A 25,252-nucleotide genomic window follows, 5' to 3' on the forward strand; every position below is an offset into this window, starting at 1 on the left:
TCTGACACTTCAACGTTATCTGACAGCTAAACGTGATGGCTCGTACTTTAGCGAATGGGACGCCGTTGACGTCAGTGTCTTGCCGTTGTTCGAGCCAATGGGGTGGCAGGATGTACCGGTTCGTGTATAGTTTGGTTGACTTCGCACCACCAGCGCCGTCCATGCGAAGCTGCATGCTGTAGGGCTGCTGGAGCCCACGTGAAGCTAAACCGCTGTGCCGTGCCACTGCGCATGCGCGGGAACTAGACCTGAAGGAGAAAGTGGGTGAGGGAGTGTGACTATTTGTTGATTGATTTTTTATTTATTTTTTGAAGTAAGGCCTTTTTCCAAAGGGATTCATATTTTCACAGGTCCCTCCCCTTAGAAACAAATAATACAACTTCCTCCTAAATCTTTTAAACCCAAATCATGAGTGGTCATCTAAAATAGCTATGCATTGTATCATAAAGTGCTGAATATAATTTTCTTCAACTCAAGAACAAACTCGAGGTGATGAAAAATGTATGAGTTTTTATTAAATGCGTCTCTTCTATTTTACAAAATTATATTAAGGATGCGTCCAGTACAGCTCAGGTAGAACAACAGAGGATGCATCATATGAACAGTAATATTAATGGGCCCTTCTCAATACTTGCGTTCACATATAACAGTGGTAGCCTACATACTGAGTAAGTCTTCATATATTTTCTATAATAACTCTGCTATAATTCCAGGGCTTGTATGTGTTCGTATTCATATGCTTTATCTTGTGTTTTGTCATTTAACATCCTCGGTAGAGCCCAACCTATAATCGTGTTTGGGGCCAATGCCGATACCAATGCAAAGGGGGAAAAAATTACGATACATATTGGCTGATATACACGTTTTTTGCAGTGATCCCTCATATGTGGTTGTCAAGCACTTGTGACAATGATGTGTAATGGAGGCAGGATATTATTATTTTTTTTAATCATTTAACTAAAATGAAATCAGTTCACTGACACCGTAAACTTCACTGGGAATTTAATCATTATAAATAATCCTGAGCATCTTGTTTCTGCATTGTAATCTTTAAAAAAAAAAAAAAATTAAATCAGGCAACATATGCATGATCTGTGATGGGCCAATATCAGTCAGTCAGTAGCTTGGGACAGACCTGGGCCTGCTCAAACATATTTGAACTGACCCAGCAGTATTACGTAACCATATTGGTTTGATGTAATGACAAACAGTTATAGCCTTATTTTATTTTTTTTCTCATGTTTACTTGTGTTATAGTTCTTTATGTAAATGTAACCCACAACAGAGACAGCACTGCACCGCATGTAACGGTTATTTAATAAATGATGACATGCCCTCACTTTGTTTATCTCTACAAACATAAATTGGATTTTTAAAACTATTTATAGAGCTTAGTCCCAGAGTCGATAGTGGTGTCCTCATACTTTTGTATAACACAGAATTAAAATGTGCTGTCACTCTCAAAGGTTTACCATTTCTTAATTCAGGGGTTACCACTTAATACTTGGATTAATAGTCTGTGGTGCTACTGAATCTTATATTTACATCAGTCATATATGTGTAATGTAAAGCTGAGGATTCAAAGTAACTGCCATAGCCTGGAAATAGGTTCTCAACTTTTGTATTTAAGCACCACAGCATGTACAAACATCATGTCTGCTGAAGGAAGCCTCATCTTGTGCTTTTGATAGAGATTTGTTTAGCAAATAGGGCAATAATGCTTTTTTGGAACAAACTGCAACAGCTATGCTCCATTTTACACCTGTGATTAGTCTGAAAATGAACCATTGAGATTAGACTACTGACTGCTGGAGGGTGTTCCCTTCACTGAAATCCTTCTTGGCTTGCTCTGGAAAGCGTGATTAGTTTGCTTACTTTATCCCCTGGATATACTGTTCTCTGTTAAGGAAACAAGGCCAGCATTGTGCAAACAGACAAACAAAAACAGACGTACACAAATGAAACTAAAATGTAACTTAAGAACTTCTAGGCAAGACCTTAACAAATGTATACCTCTTTTATGAAATGCAACAACATAATTCTCAGTGAGACCATTCCAAATTGGTTAATGCGTCAGCTTATCACAAAGAGCACAGCTATGAATGAGTACAGAAAAAGTGACTAAACAGCTGTTTATGAGTTTCAGCTCAGACTACACAGTAAACTGATGGCAAACCTTAATACTAAGGAACTTTTTTTTTTTAAACAGTAGTGGTATTTCAACTTTCTGGCAACAGTTTGGAGATTGCTCTCCTCTGTTTCAACATGACAATGCCCCTGTGCACAAACTGAGGTACATTTATGTCTGTATCTTAATATCAGTGGTGAAAGTTGAGAAGAAAAGTCTGATTATGATACTGCTTTACCAAAATGAAACTCTTTTTTTTTAGATTTGGTTTTAATAAAAAAAATATAGGCAAGAATCTTTTCCTCTAAAATCAACTTTAATAAAGAGGTTTGTGCGTCCACATATTTACAAGGTAAACTGTTCCGCAGATGGGGAAAAAAATACATTTTGAAATTCATTAAATACTGAAATACTGAATTTCACTGGCAAGAAGGGAGAAATGGGAACATTGTTTCTGCAGGATGAAAAAAAAAGAAGATTTAAAATAAGACAGAAAAGGAACATCAAAGACAGTTTATCTTTTGGGCCAGTTGTGCCGGAATCCTCTGTAGAGAATAAACAGACAATGATTAACACACTGGGATGTTTGAATTTGCACAAGAAAACAAAATAATCTTCTTGTGTATATTACTGTCTACTGTATGTTTACCTGTCAGATTTTCCAGCCATGTATGACATACTCCGGCCTCCAGCTCCCAAATTGGATTTTTGTCCTTTGGCAAATTTCTGTTGGACCAATATTTTAAATTCATCAAGCACTAACAAAATATATATTGCAGAAACACACAAATGTATTAAAAAATAAATACCTTTTTCTTAAAATCATGGGATTGCCGGTTGGGATCAAACTGTGTGTTGTCCTTTGATTTATTACCTGTAAAAAAGTACATGCATGTATGTCAATTCATTTTTATAATGTACAGCAACTGCAACTGAAGGTAAAGTAAGATTTGATTTGTCCAAAGTAATATGAAAAACCTGAACAATATACATACCAGCAAAGACTTTGAGGTCGGACTGACTGTAGTCAAAGGGCTTGAAGCTCTCTTGTGGAGGCGGTTCAGTCTTCTGGGGCTTCTCTGCAGATGTCATCAGCTTCTTACTTGGTTTGGGAGTCGACTCTCCAACCTCACTGGGAACCCTCTCTCTTTTCTTTGCGCCACCTTTTGCAGATTCCTAAAGAAATTGATCATTATATTCTGTTTAATTCTCAAAATAAATATTTCAACAAATGTATTATTAACTGTGTGTATTTATGCAATCAAATTTGCAGTATATGGTGTGAATGACAGCATCAGAGGTTTAACCTTCATGACTGCTTTGTAATTACATTACTGCTGAAACCAAAAACAACACAATTTCTTCAAAAAGTAGGTTTTATCATCCTTATTTATTAACTTGAAGAAAGGATGACATTGATTCTTATTTATATTTGTTGATCCAATTAAAAAGGACTACTTTGCTAAAGATCCTTTTTATGGTACTTTTAATCACGTCTTGACAAATCATGTATTCTTGTGATATTATCTCCCCGTGGTTGTTTCCGATTCATTTATCTGACTTGCTTAAATTGAACTGATGGAAGTAAATCAATTTTTGATGAATAACTGTCACTAACTACTGATGTTGGAGCCCAATAACAGCTATATTCCCTCGATAATGTCATTCATAACATCAATGCAGTAGAAGCTTTGGAAAACCGCAAAGCTTTTATTTCAAACTGAAATTAGAAAAGAAAGAAGAAAAACTTCACTGCCAAAGTGCCGACTGGAACTGACAGTTAATCGGCAGAGCCAATGTTTGCCTGCAGTTGGCAGGTTGACGAGTGTTACTTTCAAGTGCGGCTGCCAACTGGTCTGACTGTAATGCATTCCACCAGACGGTGCCAACGTGCTTATTTGCCAGTGCCGTTTCAGCAGGGAGTGCCTTAAAACCAACGCTTCACTTAAGCCATCATCACACAATGGATTACTGGGGTGCACATCATTACTGTGTGCACCAGCGACTCATGGCTGAAGGCTCATGCAGTGAAAAGTAGAAGCAAGAGTCAAACGGCAGTGACCACTCTTCCTGTTCTCTTTCAAGATGAAGTACAGGGACTGTTGTCTCACTGAGCCTTTAAAACAGAGAGGAAACACCATATGGTGGCATGAGCACGTAATAGCGGGAGGGTGCCAGGCAATACCCCAGAGAGATGGCGCTAACAGAAAGTGGGCTTTTGGGTAGACGGTAGCTATTGTTGTTCCCCAGGAGCACAGAAAATCTTTTGATGAGTGGAGGACGTGTCTCTAATGCGTCAATCCCACGCTGTGCTTTCTTCTTCCCCAGACACATCGTGTGACAGATATAAATATTAAAAGGCCACTAAAATGCCGGTGCTGCAGACTGGTAGCAGTGGTTCACTCGCTTGTGAGTCACCGCATTTATGCACAAAAATACCAGCCGTGTCTCAAGAAAATAGGGGGCAATGCAGAGGTGTATGCTGGCTATTAAAGCACTATCTTTAATACACAGTACCAGGCTCTTGGGTGACTATAACTCATCTTTATCATATGCTCCTTCTCTCCCAACAGGGACGTCAACAGCGAAGTTGACAGAGTGCAAAGCCTATCTGAGGCGGCACGGAGGAAACGGAAGGACGAGAGTGCAAATGACTCACCACTGCTTGCTGGCGAACGGTGGCAACATTCTGAAGAGACTCCTGGTAGCTCTGTTTAGCCTTGTTTCTTTCGTCTGCAGAAATCAAAAGTGAAATTCAATAGGGAACAATACTTTAAAAAGTGTACATTTAGAGCAAGTTAGACCCAGTTACCTGCCACTTTCTTTGCGTGTTGTTTTGCTTCTTCTTTGGCTTTCTTCTTGGCCTCCAGCTCTTTCTGTTGCTGCTCAATACTCTGCAGTTTCCATCTTTTACTGATCTGTAAATATGGGATGGTACAGCCATGAACATGTAGTTAAGAGGAAAACACAAATAAGGCCCTGTCAACATGTACACAGGTATTTCTTAAAACAAAGCTTTTCTTTCTGCATTTTGGCCTTATATACACACGTATATACAGTTTTCAGTGTTTACGTCTGGACGGGCAGACACTCACATACACTTCCTTATTGGGCCTTATCAGTGAATGTAGCATCATTGGCAAATGTGAACTCTGAGTATGTGTTATATGATACTGGAGTATCTGAGTTTGTACACTGACAGAATGGATGTTATATTGTCTGTATTATCAATGCTGGTTTGTGTCTTTCTAAATATAATGATGGAAAACAGAGACAAAATGGCTGCTGACAATGTTTTCAATGTGTGGACGAGGCCTAAGTCTGGATATACATGACTGTATTTAGCTCTGTAAGTTACCTCGAATATTTTTGAAGATGGGTCAAACTTGGCATTCTTGTTGACGTGGACATCACTGGAGGGTAAATACTGAAATTAAAGAAGATAGTTGAATGCTGTGCGTCGAGGAGAATAAAATACAAACAACACTGAGGGTTAATGACTTGTCATCTCTTACCATTCTGAAAGGGTTTTCAAATGACTCAATGATACGTCTGGCTTTCATTTGAGCCACAGGGAGGGACTCTTCGTCTTTCAGGATTCTCGGCTCCTTCAAAAGGAAGCAGAGTTCTTACATTAGGCCTCAACACTGCATACAAATCAACTGGCTTAATAAAGTCGACTCAAAGAAGACCTCTACCTCAAACAGTGTGATTTTAGCTTCTGCCATGAGACCACTTGTTTTCTGTACATCAACATCCATGTTGTGCTCATCATCTGAGAAGAGCATCCCTTGTTTCACAGGCATTTCTGAAAATAAATACTTGTTTAAGGTACTAATATATTATACCAACAGGATAATGCACAACATATACAAGTATAAAAATTACCATCAGGAGAAAACGGGTGGAGGTCACTCTCAGAGACCCTGGATGTATCATGAGGACCAAACAGCGTGACCTCTGGCTGGAAAATTATACAAGATCACATGTATGTTACCCCAGCAACAACTGCAGAATGCAAAAACTTAAAACATCCACATGGTTGAATAAGTTTTGGACAAACCTTTTTAATTGGTGTGAGTCCCTTATTCTTTTGAGCAGCAATCTCCGCCTATTTGGAGTGTAGAAAACAATGTTTGAGTGATTTAGACGACTTCACTGACAAGTGACTTAACAACACAGACACTGAAATTACTTCACAGACAGGAAACGTTAAATCCCTGCTGCCACCCATCATTTCTCACCTTAAGGAGAGGCATTTCTCTGGCTTGCTGCACGAGCAAATGGAGCTCATTGACCTGCTGCCTCACCAGCGGGGGTACAGGGTTACAGCAGGCAATGATGCCCTGAGGCTCTCTGAGGAGATAAAGACAAAATACTTTGCTGGATGCTACGAATAAAAACACTAAATTCCGCCTGCAATGAAGTGAGAACAACGAACACTAAAGAAATGAATCAAAGTGGGAAATCTAATCCACTTACTTTGGCAGCTCCTCAGATATCTTGATCATCATGTGAGTAGGCAGGACATATCTAAAACACATAAAACATTATATTAAAACATGTTAAGACAGATGTAGAAAGACTATGAATGATTCTAAAAGCAGGGAGATTGTCACAGAAGCATGTGGGTTGCAAAATCTGGCTGGGCACGAATTATACATAGGAGAAACCGCTCCAGCAGCAGATTTCCAGGAAAGCAAGTCCATCCATTTCCAAACAGCCTACCCGGTGCTTTCATCTTCCTGCCTGGCCAGCTTGTCCCTCCAGGCAAACAGCAGTCTGAAGGCAGTGAGCTGCTGGGTGTTGAAAGACCTTTTCTGCTTCCTCTGCAACTCCAGATATGACTCCTCTGTGTATATAGGCTTCATATATTTCTGTATGGGAGTGGGGTGGCATAGTGAATTGTGACAAATGTCATAAAATACAGGAAATTATGTGTGCGGAAATGTAAAAATATGAAAGCAGTAAAAGAAACAGACAGAATACTGGAATAGGTTGATTTTTAAGCGTCAATTTAATCTTCATGATGTATGAAATGAGGTCTGTTCTCACCTTCAGGGAAATGTCTCTGCTTTTGTTCCAGACACTCTGCAGAAGACCAGGCTGCCCGTGGTTGAAGTCCAGCAGTTGCGCCCTCACACAGTCGTAGATATAAAGGAGGTAGTGGGTGTCTGTCCGGGCGTACTGCACCATCTCATCTGGCAAGGGGCTACAAGGCCAAAGTATGACAGTTACTTCAATCAATCAATTATAGTAAAAAAAAAGTATTTTAAGAGTGTATTAACACCTTTATTTGGTCTGCAACAAGGGAAAAGTAAAACATCTGTTGCATTCTAGTTTTGGTCTGGTTCTTGCTCACACTGACTTTTAGTAATTAAAGGAGGAGTAAATATTACTTCACACAGAAGGACATGCAACTGGTTGACTGGGCAGTTTTGGTGATTGTCACTGTGCATTATTAGGACTCGAAAGGGGAGATCGAACTCCGGTGACTAACTGAAGTTTATGCAGCACTTTAATGCTTCTGATGTGTATATTTATGTTCTTTAGTGTCACAAAGAGCTCATAAAGAAATAATTGATTATAAGCATTATTAGTTATTTGACTGCACATTGTCTGCATGTAATAAATCATGACTAAAAGGGAGAGACAGGACAAAAAGCAGGCATCTTGTATAATGATTTAGGGCTTATTACTGTGGGATCCCTGTCACACACTTTAACTTGACCCGTTAATCGAGGAAAATACCTGCGCTGATGTGCATACATGTTAAGCAAATGAATTGCATAAATATGTACATAGCTTAGACAGATCAATTATAAGATTGCTTCCTGTACAGATTTCACAATCAGCAGATTGATTTATTAGTAGTTTAGCTTTTTAAAAATTATGCTAAAATCATACATGTACCATCAGAAAAATCCCGTGTTTGGTCTGCTTACTTTCATACCGTAAAGGAACATGAAAGTGGGCCGATGCCACCCTTTCTTGGTGACCTCAGCCCACTTGATCTATCTCGCATTTGAGTGTGAACGATGTGTTAACATATGCTCCTTGTTTCTGAACAACTGTTCCAAACAAGCCAGGTGTGAATACATCCCAAGAATAATGTTATAAACAGTCTGAAATACATGATACACTATCTTGTTAAGACATTAAAAGAACTCTATCCCATCAGTCATCTCCGTACCGAATCCTCCAGTCAGCCAGCTGGTAGCGTTTGTCTGAGCCCACATTGCAGAAGTGCGTGAGCAGGTGGTCGAGAGAATGTCTGGCCAGGTTCAGAGCTCGGCTAGCCTGATGCGTGTCAAAAAGTCTGACGACATACAAGCCGAAGTCCCTCTGGAGCCACTCAATGTCAGAGTCAGCACCATGAAATACCTGAGAACAGGAAAGAAAGATATTCAGCTGAAACCTCTCTGGAAAGCTTCCCAAATTAAAAATAATAATAATATGACTTGCTTTGATGCAGAAAATATTTGAATCAAAAACATTAAACATACTGGAGACACACCATGTGACATTTTCCCATTTGGATTATTTCACAGATCTTGTGAAACAGTTCAAGCCCACGCAGCACACGTTTCACGGGTATCCTACAGTAAGTGAGTGAGTCACGGCAGCTCCCACACACCAGAGGACACCCGCCAACTTTATTAAACACGTGTGAAAACTGTAGGGCTCTGAGACACCTCAAAGGTTTCAAGATTATATCTTTGCAAACTTAATATCACTACATCGCTGGAGATTTCTTCTCTAGGTACCTTTAGATGGTTCAGATGCAGCCAGTTCATAAGTAGTCTGAGTCATCTTCAATTTCATCTGCTAAAAAAATATATTTCCTTGAGGCCATTTTAAGGCTGTTCTTATTGCTGAGATGTTTAATTGTTTTTAGTCATTTTAAAAGCAAAAATATCAATGATTTGCTGGTTTCAGCTTCTTAAGAGTATGGATTTGTTGCTTTTCTTTGTCACTCATAATAGTAAATGAAGTCTTTTGGACTGCTGGTTGGTAGAAAGAAGCAATTCTTTTTTTTTTCTCCATTATTTACATCAGTGTGAAAATAATCAGCAGATTAATTGATACCGAAAATAATTGTAAGTTGCAGCCCTACATAGGAATCTTGGCAACAAATCTTAGACATGTAATATAATCTTCCCTTTGAACAGTCAATATCAACAGGATACAGGAACAAAGGATTTGTGGAACGGTTCCATTACCTTGACAATGGCCGGGTCAGTGAACGCCTCGTTCAGGATGTACATCTCGCTGCGGAGCTCCAGCGTGTCGATGATGAAGTCCTCCTCTCTGGTGGAGATCTGCATCAGAGAGGTGAGACCGAGGAAACTCCTGTAGGAGTGATGCTGTGGCGGAGAACAGAGTGTTAACATAAGTTCTGCTTATACACAAGAGTTAAGCACAACACTGAATCAATGCCTTCCTGACTCAAGATGCCAACATTATGAGTCTCACAAAGGCACCATCTGTTGCTCGGCTGTTTCATTGAATCACATTGCATCGTGTAGGCATACATAGAAATCCAAGAAGCTATTTTCCAATCCCTTACCTCAAGGTCCACTGCAAATTCAGACAATTTGCACAGCTTCTCATTAAGAGCCACCAAATCCTCCAGTGTGTCAATGAAGGAGAAGTTAGATTCAGCCATTGGTTTGTACATCTAAAAATAACCCACAAGCAAAAGATTTAGCAGAAGCCATACCAATAATCAGAGTACCATATTAAAGACAATTATGACTTACCTGCTGTTCTGGCTTAGAGAGAAGGCTTTCTGATATTACAAGATGATCCAGTTCGTATTGATATGGGTGAGCAAACCTACAATAATCAATATCACAACTTTAGATGGAAAACGAGAAATAGAAAAGGCCAAAGAGTAAATAATACACAAGAGACAAGTCTTACATGTCTTCAACGTGTTCTTGAGTTCTCTGCTGGTGAATGAAGTCAGCCAGGGCAGCCGGGACATCGAGGTCCTCGGGTCTCTCTTTACGGATTTGTTTGTTGGTGAAATCTACAAGTGGAGAGCAAGAAAGCAAATACTTTATGAATGTGAAGAGTAAAGTTAAGCCAAATTAATCTTATTAAAACAAAAGATTGGAAGAAGAGAGAGAAGTCTTACAAGAAGGAAGAGGCTTTACTGCGTTGGGCTTGATGAAGATCTTTGGAATAAATGGTGTGTTGCTGTTGTCAACTTTTTCCTTGAATTTCAGCTGAGGCCTTGCAACATTCTTGGCATGAAGCAGTCGGAACATCTCAGAACGACTGCCAGAGCCAGAACCCTGTTCAATAAAAAGCATTGTTTACCACAAGGTGTGAAGCACCTGTATGAATGCTTATCAAGTGTTTCAAAAAAAGAAAACAGTCTGGTGCTTTAAGTGCCTGAATGCCAGGACTGGCACATAATGCTTCAGCTTGAACGCAGCCCAAATCTGCAGTATAAGAGCTTAGAGGTTAATTAGCCAACCTTGCGATTCCAGCTGGAAACGACAATCTTGGGAGGCTGAAACCCTGCGGGCATGACAGGCTGCTGGCTCCGGTTCACCCCATCAGCTTCATCGAGAAGAATCCCCTGGAAATCAGATTCATGCACTCTGTCGGTTTGCAAAGACTTCATGATGAAATTTGTGTTAACATCAAAGCTTTAGGTCATACCACTCTTTCAAGGATGACGTCGTTCGAGTCCACAACCAAGTCAAACCTCTCCTCCAGCCCTGTCAGCTTGTTCCGGTCTCTGAGGTGAGATCTGCAGCCGTGGACCTGCATTATCTGGCTCATGCTAACACAGGGACACAGTGACAAGAATGAACTCAGTCAGATATGCGTTACCGCTGCGCATCAAAACAGGATGTAATGTCACGGACTGTAAATGGACTGCGAGAGTGATGTTGCATTGTGTAGTCTGCTAGTGTACAACTGCAAAAACTGGGGTGATTTGACTCCACTAGAATCAGGTTAACCTCCATTTCCAAAGGCAACACACAGCACGTGAGCGCCTTTTCTCTTGGACAAATGTGCGAATTCATGTGTTCACATTCAATAAAAATGAACTTTGGCATGCAGTCCACAGCTCCTGACAGAGTTTGTCAGTTTCATGAGCTTTAAGGTCATTGGATGAGAGGTAGAGCCATCACTGGCAGCGACAGGTGCATGTCTGACTGAGCCAAAACTCACAAGATGCCACAACATAATATATACTCACAAGTGTAGGAGCTTATCTCCTTGACTTTCACAGAACTCCTGGAAGCCCGGGAAACTCCGATAGAAATCAAATTCATCTCCAGCTTGAGGCAAGCTGGCGGATGCTTTGGTGGCTGATAATACAGCACCGAATCCATGCTGCAGAGGAGAGACAGGCCGAGCTGTTAGTTAAAGGGTAATGCCACCAAATAGATTCTAGATTTTGAGAAGGAAGAAGGATGTGTGGAATAAAAAGGTGACATCTCTGGTTCGGCTGTATCGATTTTGATCAAGTGTCCACAATGAGTCCAACAGTGTTATAGGAGTAAAATGGGAGACCAGTGGACAACTTTTCAAAACCGGGCACCTACATTACCCACAATGCAACTTAACCACTTTTTACATATGCAGTAGTACTCCCCAAGATCTGTACATACACTTCAATGTGTAAAATTGGTGGATTGGTTATTCTTTAATACTTCTTAAATTGTTCCCAATAGAATCAAATGTAGCACAATTAAACATTTACAACAGACAGACACTGGAAGCTAACGTCTATTTTGCTTCTTAGTTTATTTCACGTCATATCGGGGTTTTCAAAACAAACATGGCGGCCATTAAAAGTGACATATTTTAAGTTGTTGAATGCTGAATGACACAACTTATTTCACCTATTTATCTTTTTACTAGCTCTGTCAGCCTCACAAATTTAGCTAGATATTAGCTTTGTTTTTTAATGTTCTATTTAAAAGCTATCACTTCAGCTAGCTGAGTTAAATACCGTTGAGCTGAGTCCTTTAATGCGTGTGATATTTTAGACGAAACAATTTTCCTATTTCACTTTCTATTTCTACCTTACTTGCAGACATAGCGTTACATGAAATGTACACGAGAACACTGACTTTAAGAAAGGCTAATGTTTGTAAGCTAGCGTTAATTAGCACACCAACGAGGCTCAGCTCTCGTAAAAACCGATCATTACTTTACAAATTACTTCGAGACAACATCACGTCAAACGACGTCTGTTTTCTACGTTTTCTGATGCATCTACACTAAGGTGACTACACACACATCCACGTTGCCCCCTCGACTGCTAGTCTGAACTCATAAACTCTGCGTCCAGCTTCGTTAGTTCACTCACTTTAACAAAGGCATCCACGTCTTTAAAACCCGGACACAACTCGGGTTTCTCCTCGTCGTTTGGGTCTGAACTGTTGTCTTTGAGGCCACTGTTTGTGGAATCATTACTCTTTGAAGAAGAAGCCATCATCTAGTTTGATACTACTGTGTACATGTGAGCCGCAGGAAGCAGCCCTCTTTTCCTCAATGTTTTCTTCGGGAGCTGCTCGGAGGGAAGCTGACGGGGGAGAGAGCGACACCTACCGGCCTGGAGTGGAAGCACAAGCACGGACTGTGTTTGCTTTTCTACAATTTATTGGGATCTTACTGGAAATATTGTGACATTATCATGAGTAAAAATGCTTGTTTTTACCTGAACGTGCTGCTAAAATACAACTGTTATTTTACATACCTGCAACATTTGAGTTTTTGCTATTTCAATGTTGACTTCTACCACCCCAAATCAAGAGAGGTCACACATCTTGTCATTGTTCCACTGCATGGTGAGGCTCTGGTCTGATCAGTGTATCTGTTCAATGCAGTGAGACTGCAGACACAGCCTGATCTCCCCTGGAGTGTTGCACCAGGATGCTGGTGCCATGGGGGGGCAGTATTGACATTTGCAATCTGCAGCAACTGAACTACAGCATTCGCACCGTGTTGCGGGTATATATGGGAAGAATACACCAATCACATCATAGACAACATCTCTGTAAGGGCTATCTAAACCATATGTGAAATCACAGCATTTTGCAGTTTTCAGTAATAAAGATACCACAGGTATAGAAAGCATACTAAAAGCCTTTCTTTTAGTGTCTTGTGTAAGAAGTTACGGTTGCCTAGTGCTGTGATTCAGTGGTCAATAGCATGTGAAGAGCCATCACTTAAGTATTGACACACCTGCTCATTATGGATGATCTGTGGTGTGTAGGGAGAAACCTTTCTTTTCTTCACTTCCCCTGCCTATTGATCTCTTCACAGGGTCCTCTCCCTCTTATTATCTTAAAAGCATCTCTGCAACACTGGCTCAATCAATATTTCACAGCAGCTTTCCATGTCATTCCATTGTTTTTAGTGGAAGGTATCTTGACTTCAGCAGATACACGCACACATGAGCCCAAGAAATTAATCAGTGTTCTTTGCAAATGCTGCAGTACAAGCCGACTGCTTGATACATGTTATCTTTAGTGTCAAAACATTGGATTTTCTGTAAGGATAGTCCTTATTAAATAATTGAACAATTAGTAAATGCAGCAAAAACTGTCGAAAATGTGTTCTTTATCCACTGAATAGGACATTACTGCTGCCATTTACTCTCATTTATATGCTTTTTCATAATATTATGCATTTTATAGCTTTGATGGTGCCCCAAAGCACCACTCAAATTCCTCCTGCAGTAAAGACACTAAAACTGCTGATGCCGAAAATGACACCGTGCCACACATATAACTCAAAAAACAAGTCCAGGAGAGAAAATCCTCAGTGAATTGTTTTTATTAACTCCCTCATTTAGAAAACACAGATGCACCAAACGATATCGTACATGCACAGCTTCAGCATATCAAGATCAGCTGATGACTTTTCAATGTGAAAACGTTTACTGCCACGATCTCACGGAGATCACCTGGACATCAAAAATACTGAGGAGTCACAACAGAAAGGCCAAGCGTTGTCACCCGGAGCTCTAATTGGATTTTCTTCATCAATCTCAATGGAATTACAAATTTTGGGTAACTCGTTTATTTGTTTTCTGATCAATTCTGTCTTTTCTGATCTTGAAAGTAGCAAGAAAATTGTAAAGTTGTTCTGTTATAAAAAGACAAAAAGTACTAGTAGATAGTACAACTTGTATTATCTAATGTGCACTGGCTGACTACCCTGTAACAGGTAGTGTTTGTGTCACTGCACCAAAAGGCTGTGTGTGATAGCAGCTGCTAAGAAATGTTTCTCTCTGCTCATGTATTTTTCAGATTCTGGGGTTCGACTGAGAATTACAATTGGAAGTAGGACACCACAGTTTGGTCTCCCAGTAGGGGGGCATTGCTTCAAATCACAAGAAAACACATACAGCATGTACAGTATACTGTATGAAGGCAAGGGAGATCTTATCACACTGGCTTTTGAATGAGCCGAGACTGGCTCTTAAATGTTAATTTAAAGCAACACTTGACCTTTGTGCAGAATTTTTAGAAGAAAAAAAAAAGAAACAATCAGGAACCATATCAAACATTAAAACAAGAGAAAAATCAAAATCCAAACATCTCCACAGTACTGACACGTTACAAAACAAAGAGGTTGGCAATGCTTCTATGTACCCAAGACACACGTTCATAAACTGTAATGTTGTCTTTTTTCCAGTTCAGCAGAATCAATAAATCAGCCAGAATGATGCATTTTTCCTGTGTAAACATTTGTTAGCTTAACAATGACATTCTGTGATGAGAGAATGTATACAGATATAACCACACGTAAAGCCACAAAAACAACATAACAGGATTCAAAGACTGCTTTCAGAAAGTAATTGACACTCATCGGGGAAGGAAAACCTTTTGTCTTCACATTTAATACAAACTGTATCCTGCGAGCTGCGCCTGACCTGGCCTTGGGATTCTGGAGCTTTTCTCCACTTGTTCCTTTGCACTGGCGATCCATGGTGATGTGAAAAATAAGAAATTCAACTCAAACTCGTTTATTTTCTACCTCCCATACTGACCTTGTATCAATGTTTCTGTTGCCAAAAACCCTGAACCGTGGTTAAGTACAAGAAATGAGTTCAAACTATTGTTTTTCCAAATAGCAGAATGGTTGAAAACAGTTGTCCATGACCCCGTGGGGTAAGGTAATAACCACACAAACAGACACACACCCTTGAATCTTCCTGGTGTCATCTTGATGGGATTGTCCTGATTTAGTCCTCCCTAAATCCTGATATATTAGTCTTGAGCGGGTGTCATTAGTACCATTATTCCTATGCCCTTTCCCATAGAATCCCCTCAGGCCCGCTCTAATTTACTAAGATATTTTAATGTCTGTTAAATCACGGCACATATCAGGCTTTCCATTTGTCAAGTCAGACTGCTAAATAGGCCCTTGTGTCGGGCGCTGACACATTCGTGATCTATCCGCCCCTGCCACTGTAGCACTATTGAAAGGTAGGATGAAGCAGGTCTGAATACCTGAGCAGGGGGGGTTTGCTGAAATACATAAATAAACAATGACAACACGTAACACATAAAAAAAGCCAATACAACTGACAAGAAAGGACAGATTCACAAAGTATTAAATCACAGCTGACCATACATTTTGCCAAATAATGTCTAAGCTGGTGGCTAGATTTCAATTATCAGACTGGCACAATTGGCAGCACTTTAAGCCTCTCGTCTCGACTGTAATGGCTCATGATGCGTGTTGACTGGCACGACTACTCTGTGTTGCACAGATGGATGAAGACTAGGGCTGAATATAATGATTATTTCCAATTATTAGATCAGTCTAGGAAATGTCGGAAAATAGAGAGAAATGCATTATGCATACATTTCCCCCAAACGATAGATGCTGTTCTCTCGTTTTGCCTGTGCAACAGTCCAAAGCCCAAAGATATTATACCATGGCCACTGAGAATTCTGGACTCTGATTGGCTGACAGGCGATCCAGTACAACTAGAAGAGTTGTAGAAGAGAAGAATCGAACCACTTTAGGCAGCACTGAACTAGACACAAACAGATTTGAAAAATAAAAATCTTAAAGGGTAACTGCGCCATTTCTCCGCATTAAAGTGTGTTTAAAGGGCTGGGGGAGTACTACTGCATATCTGAAAAAAACAGTATAAAGCCTTTTGTGGCTCCAGAGGAAGCTGCATGTAATCTGATAAATTACCTCAAGCGAAGTCACTCAGTGGCTAGGCTGCATTGTGTGTAATGTAGGCACCATTTTAAAAACAAATAATCAAAATCAATACACCAGAACCAGAGATACCGGCCACTTTTTTCGACGCAGTCTCTTTCCTTTTCAAAATCTGGCTCCTACATTTCCCACAATGCAATTTAGCCATTGAGTGACATCACTGGGGGCAATTTATCCGATTAAACGCAGCTTCCTCTGGAGCCACAAAAGGCTTTAAACTGCTATCATCCACATATGCAGTAGACCTGTAAACACACTTTAATGTGTACATTTGGTGGAATTACCCTTCACTCAAGGTGAGTTTTACATCTGGAGGTTAATTTCAGCCACATTGCAACAGTTTTCTTCAGCAAATGGAGTTCACACAGTTGTGTGACTCACAGGAGGAAACTAAAATTGCTGATATAGCCGTGGAGGTTTGGAAGGTCTGGATAAAGATAGTAAGCGAACCTTGAGCTGAGCTTTTTTTAGCTATTGTTCAAAAGGCCAGGCATGAATTTTTATGCTCACAAAGTATTAAACTGCTATTTTGTATATCTGTAACTGGACTGTGTTACTTCATGCAATCAGTCAAATTACTCTTGAAAGGAACGGTTTGCCATTTTTTGGAAATATGCTTGTTTGCTTTAACACTCTCATGTCTGTGGATTAACTGAGGAGCCACAGGCCCAGTTATGGTTGAAATTAACAAATTTCTATGGCGTGACCATATCAGAAGGCCACACCAGAAGGGGAAAGTGAAAAGCCAGCCTTCATAGCAAGGGGCGAGACCGGATAACTGTTTAGGTATGGGGATAACTGTGTATATTATCAGACAGTGTCTCCTCCAAGACTTGTATACTTCTTCACTCATGTACATGCCTGGTCACTGAAGGGGTGGGATGGGTGTGATGTGCAGATTGTCATTTGAGGAAAGTTATAGAAATTGTCAAAAGCAGCTCCCACCTCCGATTGAGGTCAAAGCTGTTCAAAAATCCGCCACGCACTTCTGATGACATTCAACAAACAAGATACGACCTGAGCTTCACAGGTGCTGGTGGGCATGTTTGTTATCTTTGGACAGAGCAGCAGTTTCGCCTGCACCAAGACTACATCTTTTCTCATCTAACTTGGCACCAAAGCAAATAAGCACACAGCAAATAAGATTATTCCTTTAAACATAGTTTACAAGTTTTTGATTCTACTGCAGCTGCATAACAAGACTTTAGTCTAAGGAGGATCTGTGAGCAGGTTAAAACTCAGAGCCCAGCCTTGTGAAACAAACTCCTTCTGACTATCATCTGTTTGGTGCTTAGCTACGTGTTGCCCAGCTACTGTGTATTTCATCTTATTACTGTAAACAGTAGGGATAAAATTATTCTAGGTAGCTGAATGACAGTTCATTTATTTTGAATGCATATAGCAGTTTTTTGGCATGTGGCCATGGTATAAAGGGGATAATAACCTTGAGTTGGATTGTGTGGCAGCAAATGGATTGCAATCAAACCTACACCTTGTTTGGAACGTTTGGCATTTTCACCTTGAAGAATGACAGAAATGAGATGCTGTACATTATTTTTTGTCACCTGACTGAATGTTTCAGCATTAGTTTGGAAGGAAATACAGCTGTACTACTCTCCCACTACTGCTGTATACAGGCAGATATGAACTCTGTGAATGCAGAGAAAACCCATCAATCAGTCGGCTTTTACAATAACTGGTCTGAGGCATTAAAACCTGTAGGAGCCCTCATGGTACATTCAGCTCTCAACAATCAAATGATAAAAGGTAATTGGCTATCACTGGCACTGTGAGCTGTTTTATGAGTTTCATCTGGGACACAACCAACTTTTAATGGAGCACGAAAAGATGAAGGTGGCTGCAGTATGCTCTGAAAGTATCACTGACTAGTGTCTATAAGTGACGGCGTTACAAGAATCTCCAAAGGCACGGGCACGGGTGAATGAACATGTTCCGACTCGCCAATTCAGATGTGGAGAAGAAAAGTGAAAATCTCCAAAAATACAAAACATGACTTCTCATCACGGCCCTCCGCAAGGTACACTGAGACCTTAAGTAGTAAGAAACTGTGAGGAATAAAATGTTGAGGAAAGCATGTAGCTATCTTAGCAATAACAACAAGAAGGCTGAAACTACTTTGGCACATGAATGGAAGTAAGGCATCTGTATCATTCGAAAAAAGAGTTGAAATGGAGCATTGTTCCCAACCAGGCAGAAATGTCAAAACAGACCTACGTAAAAGGAAAAAAAAAGAAAAGCTCAAGCATTTACCGTTAATTAAGTGTCTGGCAGCACGCTCCACCCCTGTGCTGCCTCATACCTGCAAACTAACACTGCAAAATAGTATGTGGTCACCTCCAAAACTGAGAGGAACAAAAAAAAAAAAACAAAACTCAGCAACTTTCACAAATTTAAGAAAAAAATACCAAGAAGAAGGTTGAAAAAGAGTTTGTCATTGTGTCACGACGTTGACCTGAATGTTGATATTGCGATGGCGAGGAGCAGGGAGAGGGGGGAGACGTCCACGCTCCAGGCTCGCGAGCCGCGGGCACTCATACCTGGAACACACAATACAAAGACAGACTGATGTTAAAACGGCTGGAGGAAGCACACAGTCTTATCTCTTCATTTATTTTTTTCAACCGAGAACAGATCAGCGAAACATTCCAGACGAAAGTGAAAAAAGTCTTTCAAACCAGACGCAATAACTTTGCTGAAATGGAAAACATCATTCACACTGGAACCATGTTCATTACTGTTGTTATTTTTCATTGTGTGTATTGTGATATTTTAGAATGTGTTTTTTAACCAACCTCTGAAGCCGAAGGCAAATTTCCACATTTGTGGACAATAAAAATGATTATTAATGCCATACCATTTCTAAGTGGTATTATTGTTGCTGATTGCTTTCTTTTCTCCTCAGAGTCGCAAATACTAACAAACCTGCCAGTCAGCCTTCATTTCCATGAGATTTCGTGCAGTGGTGAACAAAATCTAGTAAAAAAAAGTAAGATTTATAGGGAACCAAACAAAATCCCCATGGGGTCATTATTCTACAGCCACTCACAGGTCGTGATTGTTACTCTAAAGGCTCAATTATGCTCAACTTTAGAACTGCATATGGACACGGACGGAGCCTTCTGTCCATACTCATTTCGTTCATATTTCTGCCAGTTTTCTGAAAGCTTACGGATACAGACCAACAGAGCAGTACCTCCGGTAGTCGTGGGGGCCAGTGCGGCCAATAGTTCAAGCGAGACAAGACCACAGGACAAGAGGAAGAAGTTTTAAAATGGGGCAACTTTTTGAAGAGAGGTTCTGCGAGTTGGTGAGAACGTATGATGTTACTTTGGCTGGGCACAGAGACAACCAGTTACCGCAGAACAGCTGGACGGGAATTGAATGTGAGTCAGAGGGTGCTGAACGAAAAGTGGAGGTCCCAGCGAGACCAGGTTGACTCTGAGCGGCGGCCTTAAGTGGTTGTATTGCTAAACCGCCATGGCATCCTGAAAGACGCATGGAAGTATGTGGGCAGTGACGGTTATATTGTTAAACGTATAAAGTTTTATACATCAAGGGAGCATAAATGAGCCTTTAGTGACGTTACGGAAAAAGGATCCCTGTTAAGCACGGGATGACTTACACATTTCGTGTCACAATTATCCTGGCTGGCAGAACAATGTGATTCACAATATTAACCCATTAATTATCGAAATATGCTCTTCTTAAATCTTATAATGGCACTAAAACATTGTTGAATACATTTAAATAAAAAACAAATATTTTTAATTGCTTCACAGATTGTACATCTTTTCTTTTTAGTGAACACGCTTTTTGGAGAAAAACAAAAAATCTTAAATAAGATAATCATAAATCATAAGGTCCACCTGCATAAAGGAAAGATAAATAAATGGTGGGCACCTCATCCTCCTGTCATTCTTTCGCTTGGAATCCATCCACACATCCGATTTAAAAACATTTTGTGGGGGATACAATGGGAAAACCAAGCCTTCTGTCATGGTAACAGGCTTAGGATTTTGGAATGACTGGCTCCCAGGAAATCATATATAAGCCTGTCCGTTATTGAGCAGTAATGTTATCATCATAAAACACACTTCTTTCATTCATTTGAATTCCCCTTTAAATTAAAAAAAAAAAACATAAAACATGCATGCTGAAGCTTAACAGGGGTTTTTAAAATGCGGTAAAAACTAAATCATGTCCTGCCTTATGACTGCGAACGCATATATAAAACATAGATATATTAAGGGAGCTGTGTGTAAAGGGACCAGGAGCCTGATGCAGTTTGCTCTCATCGCTAGTTTCTCATATGTGATTTAAGCGACTCAATTAACTCTTATGGATCGCTGAGTATTTTCGTGTAATGACATAATATACATATAAAAAACCCTTTCCTGGATAAAACATATATCTTCCTGAACATCATCTGCACATCTGATGATTTAGAGCCACTAGCTTCCACAAACACAGCGCTCTGTTTGGCCTGCTAATGTCTTCAGCCCACATCTTTCTCTTTGCAGTATCCAAAGGATCGCTGTGAAAAAAAAAAAAAGGTCTATTTTTCAAATGAAATTTCAAAGACAAGCCAGCGAGGAATTCTATCTCTCTCAACTGCTGTTTTCAGGGATTCAACACAGAATATCAACAATGCAAATTAGCATTTAGAGCAGAAGACGAGCCCCCCGGAGTCCCACAGGACAGTAATAGCACCTAGTAAAAGAGGAAGTCAACCCCTGCGACAGAGATGGATTGTGCTGCATATTTCAGCAAAAATGTAAGAGCTGGAAGAAGCCGAACGGGGGTGGCTGGGGACGCGAGTAATGGTGAGTCAACGGAGGACAAACTGTCCCTGTCAGGTTTAAGAAGTGCTAAGTGACTTCATTTACAAGAGTGGGCAAATAACACAAAATAGAAGTTGTGAGAGACCGGGGGTCCTGCTGAATCTATATGTCGAATGTTACCGTTCTGTTGTGTTTCTCTACAACATGGTGGGATCAGCGTTTTTCAGTGATACTGTTGAAGACTGAAAAAGTCCTACATTTCTTGCAGCCATTCTGTTGTGCAGGAACGAGCCAGACTCAAATTATTCCTTGAGCACATATCCACTACAACATAAGCAGCGTCTATTAATGCCACAGTGAGATAACGTTAGCTAACTGCAGCTAAGTCCTAATGTTAAATAAGCATATCAGTTTGCTGACATCACGTCTGTGTTACTGGGCAGTTGGCTCAGTCAACTTGCGCCAGATTTGCTAGCAAGCCGTGCCACAGCAGCAAAAACAGCTCCAAAATAATGAACGAATGAGCCTAGTTTCCGTCTAACGTTGGCTGCGTGAATGTGTTAAGTAACGTCAGTTTGCTAGCTTCAAAGCTTGTGAGTGAAACATGCAGGGCTCTTGGCAATTAAAATTGTAACTTGTCTGGGACAAGTAAACTTTTTGGCCAGACGGGTGAATTGCTTGAAAAACCTTGTTGGCTAAGTTTAAAGACAGCAACTTGCTGTCGAACAATAACTAGACTAAAACTAATGAAGAAAAAATTTGATTAAATTAATAAGCATTTTTTGTCTGAAGACTAAAACTAAATCTAAAATAGCTGCCAACATTAACACCGAACCTGAGAGAGCTTCCCTACTTGGTGGTTTCATATGGGATCCAAGGCAAACGTCAGTTCGCTAGCTTCGAAGCTTGTGAGTGAAACATACAGGGCTTGACAATTAAACGTTATAACTTGTCCAGGACAACTTTTTGGTTAGACAAGTAAAAGGCTTATATTGTCCTATCGTTCGAAGGAAACATATAGGGAAAAACCATGTTGGCTAAGTTTAAAGAGAGAAAAGCAAAATTTGGTAGCAAGCCATGTCTCCATAGCCTGGCTGGAGGACAGCTTTCCCGCAAAAACAAAAAAGGCAAAATAATGAATAAATGAGAGCAGCTTCCAGGCTAACGTTATGTGTTTGCTAACATCAGCTTGAGAGCTTCAAAGCTGGTGAGTGAAACATGCAGGCCTTGACAATGACCAGTATGACTAGTCCGGGACAATTAAACCTTTTGGTCATACAATTCAAATGCTTTCTTTTGTCCTAACTAAAACAAATTTTTGTCTAAAGACTAAGACTAAATCTAAAATAGCTTCAAAAATGAACACCGATCCAGAGCGAGCTTACTTAGTTGGTGGATTTGTATGGGATCCGAGGCCGGGCCCAGCCCTCCTTCGCTCAGCGTCTGAATGTGGATGATGTAGTCGTCCTCTTCCTCGGGGAGGGTCAGCTCTGCTGTTGAATTGGCTGTTGTGAGTGTGTTTACCTCTTTGTGTCTCTGTCTTCTGTATGACAGCTGAACGGGGGAGAGAAACAAGCCGGGTGACACTCTGTAAACATGCATTCTTACAGCCTGACAGCTACCACGCAGGTAAGGTCCACGCTGAGTGTGTGAAGCTTACGGTGATGTTTAACTCACTTGGTAGCCGGTAACTTCTGACTCTGATTCCATTGCCACCACAGGTTCCCAGTAAAGAGACAAGTGAGAGCCAATTAGGGTCCATTCGACATTCAGCGGCGGTTGGGTCGGTGCTGCATGATATAAAAATAATTCATTGTCAGCACAGAAACATGTTAATGTCACATCATTATCCAAGAATTACCATATTTCTCTTATGCGATACTTCCAAGAATGAGATTAGATGTACTTTCTCTTGCTTTTTAGGGACAGCTAAGAATAGACTTCCCACCTCTGAATTACAATCAGCGTGGATACAAACACAAACACTTGAGCAGCAAGGCGCCTTCGGGTGCCGCAACGTACGTGGCTTTTTTGTGGTCACGTTGATGGCAGGGAGGAAGGGGCCGGTGCCTGCTGTGTTGAAAGCGCTGACCGTCAGGAAATACTGCGTGTTTCCTGCCAAGCCGCTCACTGTGACCGAGGTCTGGTTCCAAGGCACTCTAACCTTCCCCATGGTCTCCGGTTTGGTGTCATCCTCCCAGTAAACCACCTGTTTAAGACGGAGAGCAGGTCAGTGAACCGTGATACGTGGCGTTGGAATGCGTACGACGGCAGAATGCATTTTCCATCACATACAGCACAACGATGCGTTTGTAGCTGTTTTTGATGTCGGGAGAGATATGTGATGTTGTTAAATGATCGCCGCGGGGTGTATCATCTGCTTCTGCCTCTGATTCCAGCAGGATATTTGATCTGACATTACAAAGCTTTTGTTGATGCACCTTTACAACTCTGAGGAATGTTTCGACATTGTTCAAATACCGCTGAAAGAGCGGCACAGTAGTAAAGATATTGGTTAATCTACTGTTTTTCTGAGTGTTTTATAAATAATTGCATCTTTATAATGTCAAAAATAATGAAGTATGCCCACTATAATTTCCCAAAACTTGAGGTGACGCCATCTAAATGATGACTAGCACCGGAAAACACAAAGGTAATTTCATTTACAATCATGTAGCAATAAGCAGCAAATGCTCTCATGTGAGAAGCTCGAACCAGTTTTGCATTTTTGCCTGATGACTGAAACGATGATTCAATTATCAGAATTAACAATCAAGATGCTTTCATGGCGTGACCGGGGGATTTATTGTTCGATTGTTTCAGCACTACAATACATCATTAAATGTAGCGTCACACAGCCTGCAAAAATGATTTCCCCCCTAATGAAAATCTTTCTCATCTTGATATGGATTTAAATGAAAATATTACACATCAAATACCAACTAAAGTTACCAATTATATAATAAGTGACCATTTTGCATAAACTGAAAATAAATGAACCCAAACTGACATCCACCCCACACCCGTCCTCTTCCCTACCATCTTTATTCAATGTTAGCTGGTGTTGACGTCGCTGAGGAAGCTCAGATATGAAATGGCACAAAAGCTTATTTTCCTGGATGGAATTATTGAAAGAGCTTTGATTTTATTGAGAATAATATCAACATCTCACATTAAAGCACTTTGATCGCCCTTATTATTCAGTCTGAATTATGCAGGTGAGGCAATCAGGCTGTCCCAGATCTGAAGGTAAAATAGTAATTCAATCTACTGCGCTGGGTTTAAAATGTAATAGGCCTAGTTGAATACAGGGCTGCAACTGACGGTTATTTTCCATTAATCTGCTGATTATTTTCCCAATTCACTGACTAATCAATTATGTTCAATAATTCATGTGAAAAATGTTCATCCCAGAGCCCAAAGTGACGTCTTCATATTGCTTCTTTTGTTCAGTCAACAGTCCAAATCCAAAACACTCTTTATTTACAATAATACATGTCACAGTCAACCAGCAATTTTTTTATATTTCGGCTTGAACGAGAAACATTTATCAAAATTGTTGGCTACTAATTTTCTTTTGAACCAACTAATAGATGAATCGTCTAATTGTTGCAGCTGGTGTCAAATATTCTTATTTATTTAGTGAAAAAAGACTAAAGAGTGATCAAAAGTGAAACTTAAAGGGTAATTCCACCATTTTCACAGATAAAAGTGTGTTTGCAGGTCTTGGGGAGTCCTACTGAATATGTGAAAAAAGTAGCATAAAGTCTTTTGTGGCTCCAGAGGAAGCTGCATGTAATCTGATAAATTACCTCCAGTGATGTCACTCAATGGTTTAGTTGCATTGTGGGTAATGTAGGAACCAGGTTTTTCAAAAAATCAGTCCACACTGTTTGACTTATTATAGACAGCTTTAAAACAAATGGTAATAATCGATTAAGCAAAACCAGAGATATTGCCTTTTTTAAACCACGCATTCTTCTCCCTGTCGCCTACATTACCCATAATGCGACTTAGCCATGAGTGGCATCACTGGGGGCAATTTATCAGATTACACACAGCTTCCTCTGGAGCCACAAAAGGTTCCAGAGGAGCAGTT

At 40.3% G+C, this 25,252-nt stretch overlaps 2 protein-coding genes across 2 annotated transcripts in view; both read right to left on the reverse strand.

The window, feature by feature from the left end:
- Nucleotides 1–2,425: 2,425 nt before the first annotated feature.
- exosc10 (exosome component 10) lies at nucleotides 2,426–12,638 on the reverse strand. Its single transcript, XM_073470791.1, has 25 exons — nucleotides 12,471–12,638; nucleotides 11,352–11,488; nucleotides 10,805–10,928; nucleotides 10,617–10,721; nucleotides 10,272–10,431; nucleotides 10,055–10,163; nucleotides 9,892–9,967; nucleotides 9,699–9,809; nucleotides 9,352–9,495; nucleotides 8,322–8,512; nucleotides 7,184–7,340; nucleotides 6,857–7,005; nucleotides 6,611–6,661; nucleotides 6,373–6,484; nucleotides 6,192–6,239; nucleotides 6,017–6,092; nucleotides 5,827–5,936; nucleotides 5,644–5,736; nucleotides 5,487–5,555; nucleotides 4,941–5,046; nucleotides 4,788–4,861; nucleotides 3,124–3,304; nucleotides 2,938–3,002; nucleotides 2,778–2,854; nucleotides 2,426–2,673 (listed from the first exon to the last, which is right to left on the reverse strand). The coding sequence occupies exons 1-25, from the start codon at nucleotides 12,597–12,599 to the stop codon at nucleotides 2,643–2,645; spliced, it is 2,685 nt and encodes an 894-aa protein (XP_073326892.1). The 5' UTR covers nucleotides 12,600–12,638; the 3' UTR covers nucleotides 2,426–2,642.
- A 6,173-nt stretch (nucleotides 12,639–18,811) lies between these two features.
- The window catches only part of cntn3a.2 (contactin 3a, tandem duplicate 2), a 36,480-nt gene continuing 30,039 nt past the window's right edge, over nucleotides 18,812–25,252 (reverse strand). Inside the window, exons 19-22 of the mRNA XM_073470311.1 lie at nucleotides 23,176–23,362; nucleotides 22,831–22,943; nucleotides 22,539–22,707; nucleotides 18,812–18,909 (exon numbers count right to left, since the gene is read on the reverse strand). Coding sequence (XP_073326412.1) covers nucleotides 18,812–18,909; nucleotides 22,539–22,707; nucleotides 22,831–22,943; nucleotides 23,176–23,362 — 567 coding nt within the window. The remainder of the gene's footprint in view (nucleotides 18,910–22,538; nucleotides 22,708–22,830; nucleotides 22,944–23,175; nucleotides 23,363–25,252) is intronic.

The sequence above is a fragment of the Pagrus major genome, chromosome 7 (assembly GCF_040436345.1).
Source record: "Pagrus major chromosome 7, Pma_NU_1.0".
Lineage (NCBI taxonomy): Eukaryota > Metazoa > Chordata > Actinopteri > Spariformes > Sparidae > Pagrus > Pagrus major.

Excerpts from the sequence above, each read along its gene's own strand:
- exosc10 (XM_073470791.1), bottom strand. The coding sequence starts at position 12,599 with ATGATGGCTTCTTCTTCAAAGAGTAATGATTCCACAAACAGTGGCCTC. Across the intron at positions 11,489-12,470 it reads ACGTGGATGCCTTTGTTAAA|CATGGATTCGGTGCTGTATT; the intron begins GTGAGTGAACTA and ends TCTCCTCTGCAG. Across the intron at positions 3,305-4,787 it reads CCGTTCGCCAGCAAGCAGTG|GAATCTGCAAAAGGTGGCGC; the intron begins GTGAGTCATTTG and ends CAATTTCTTTAG.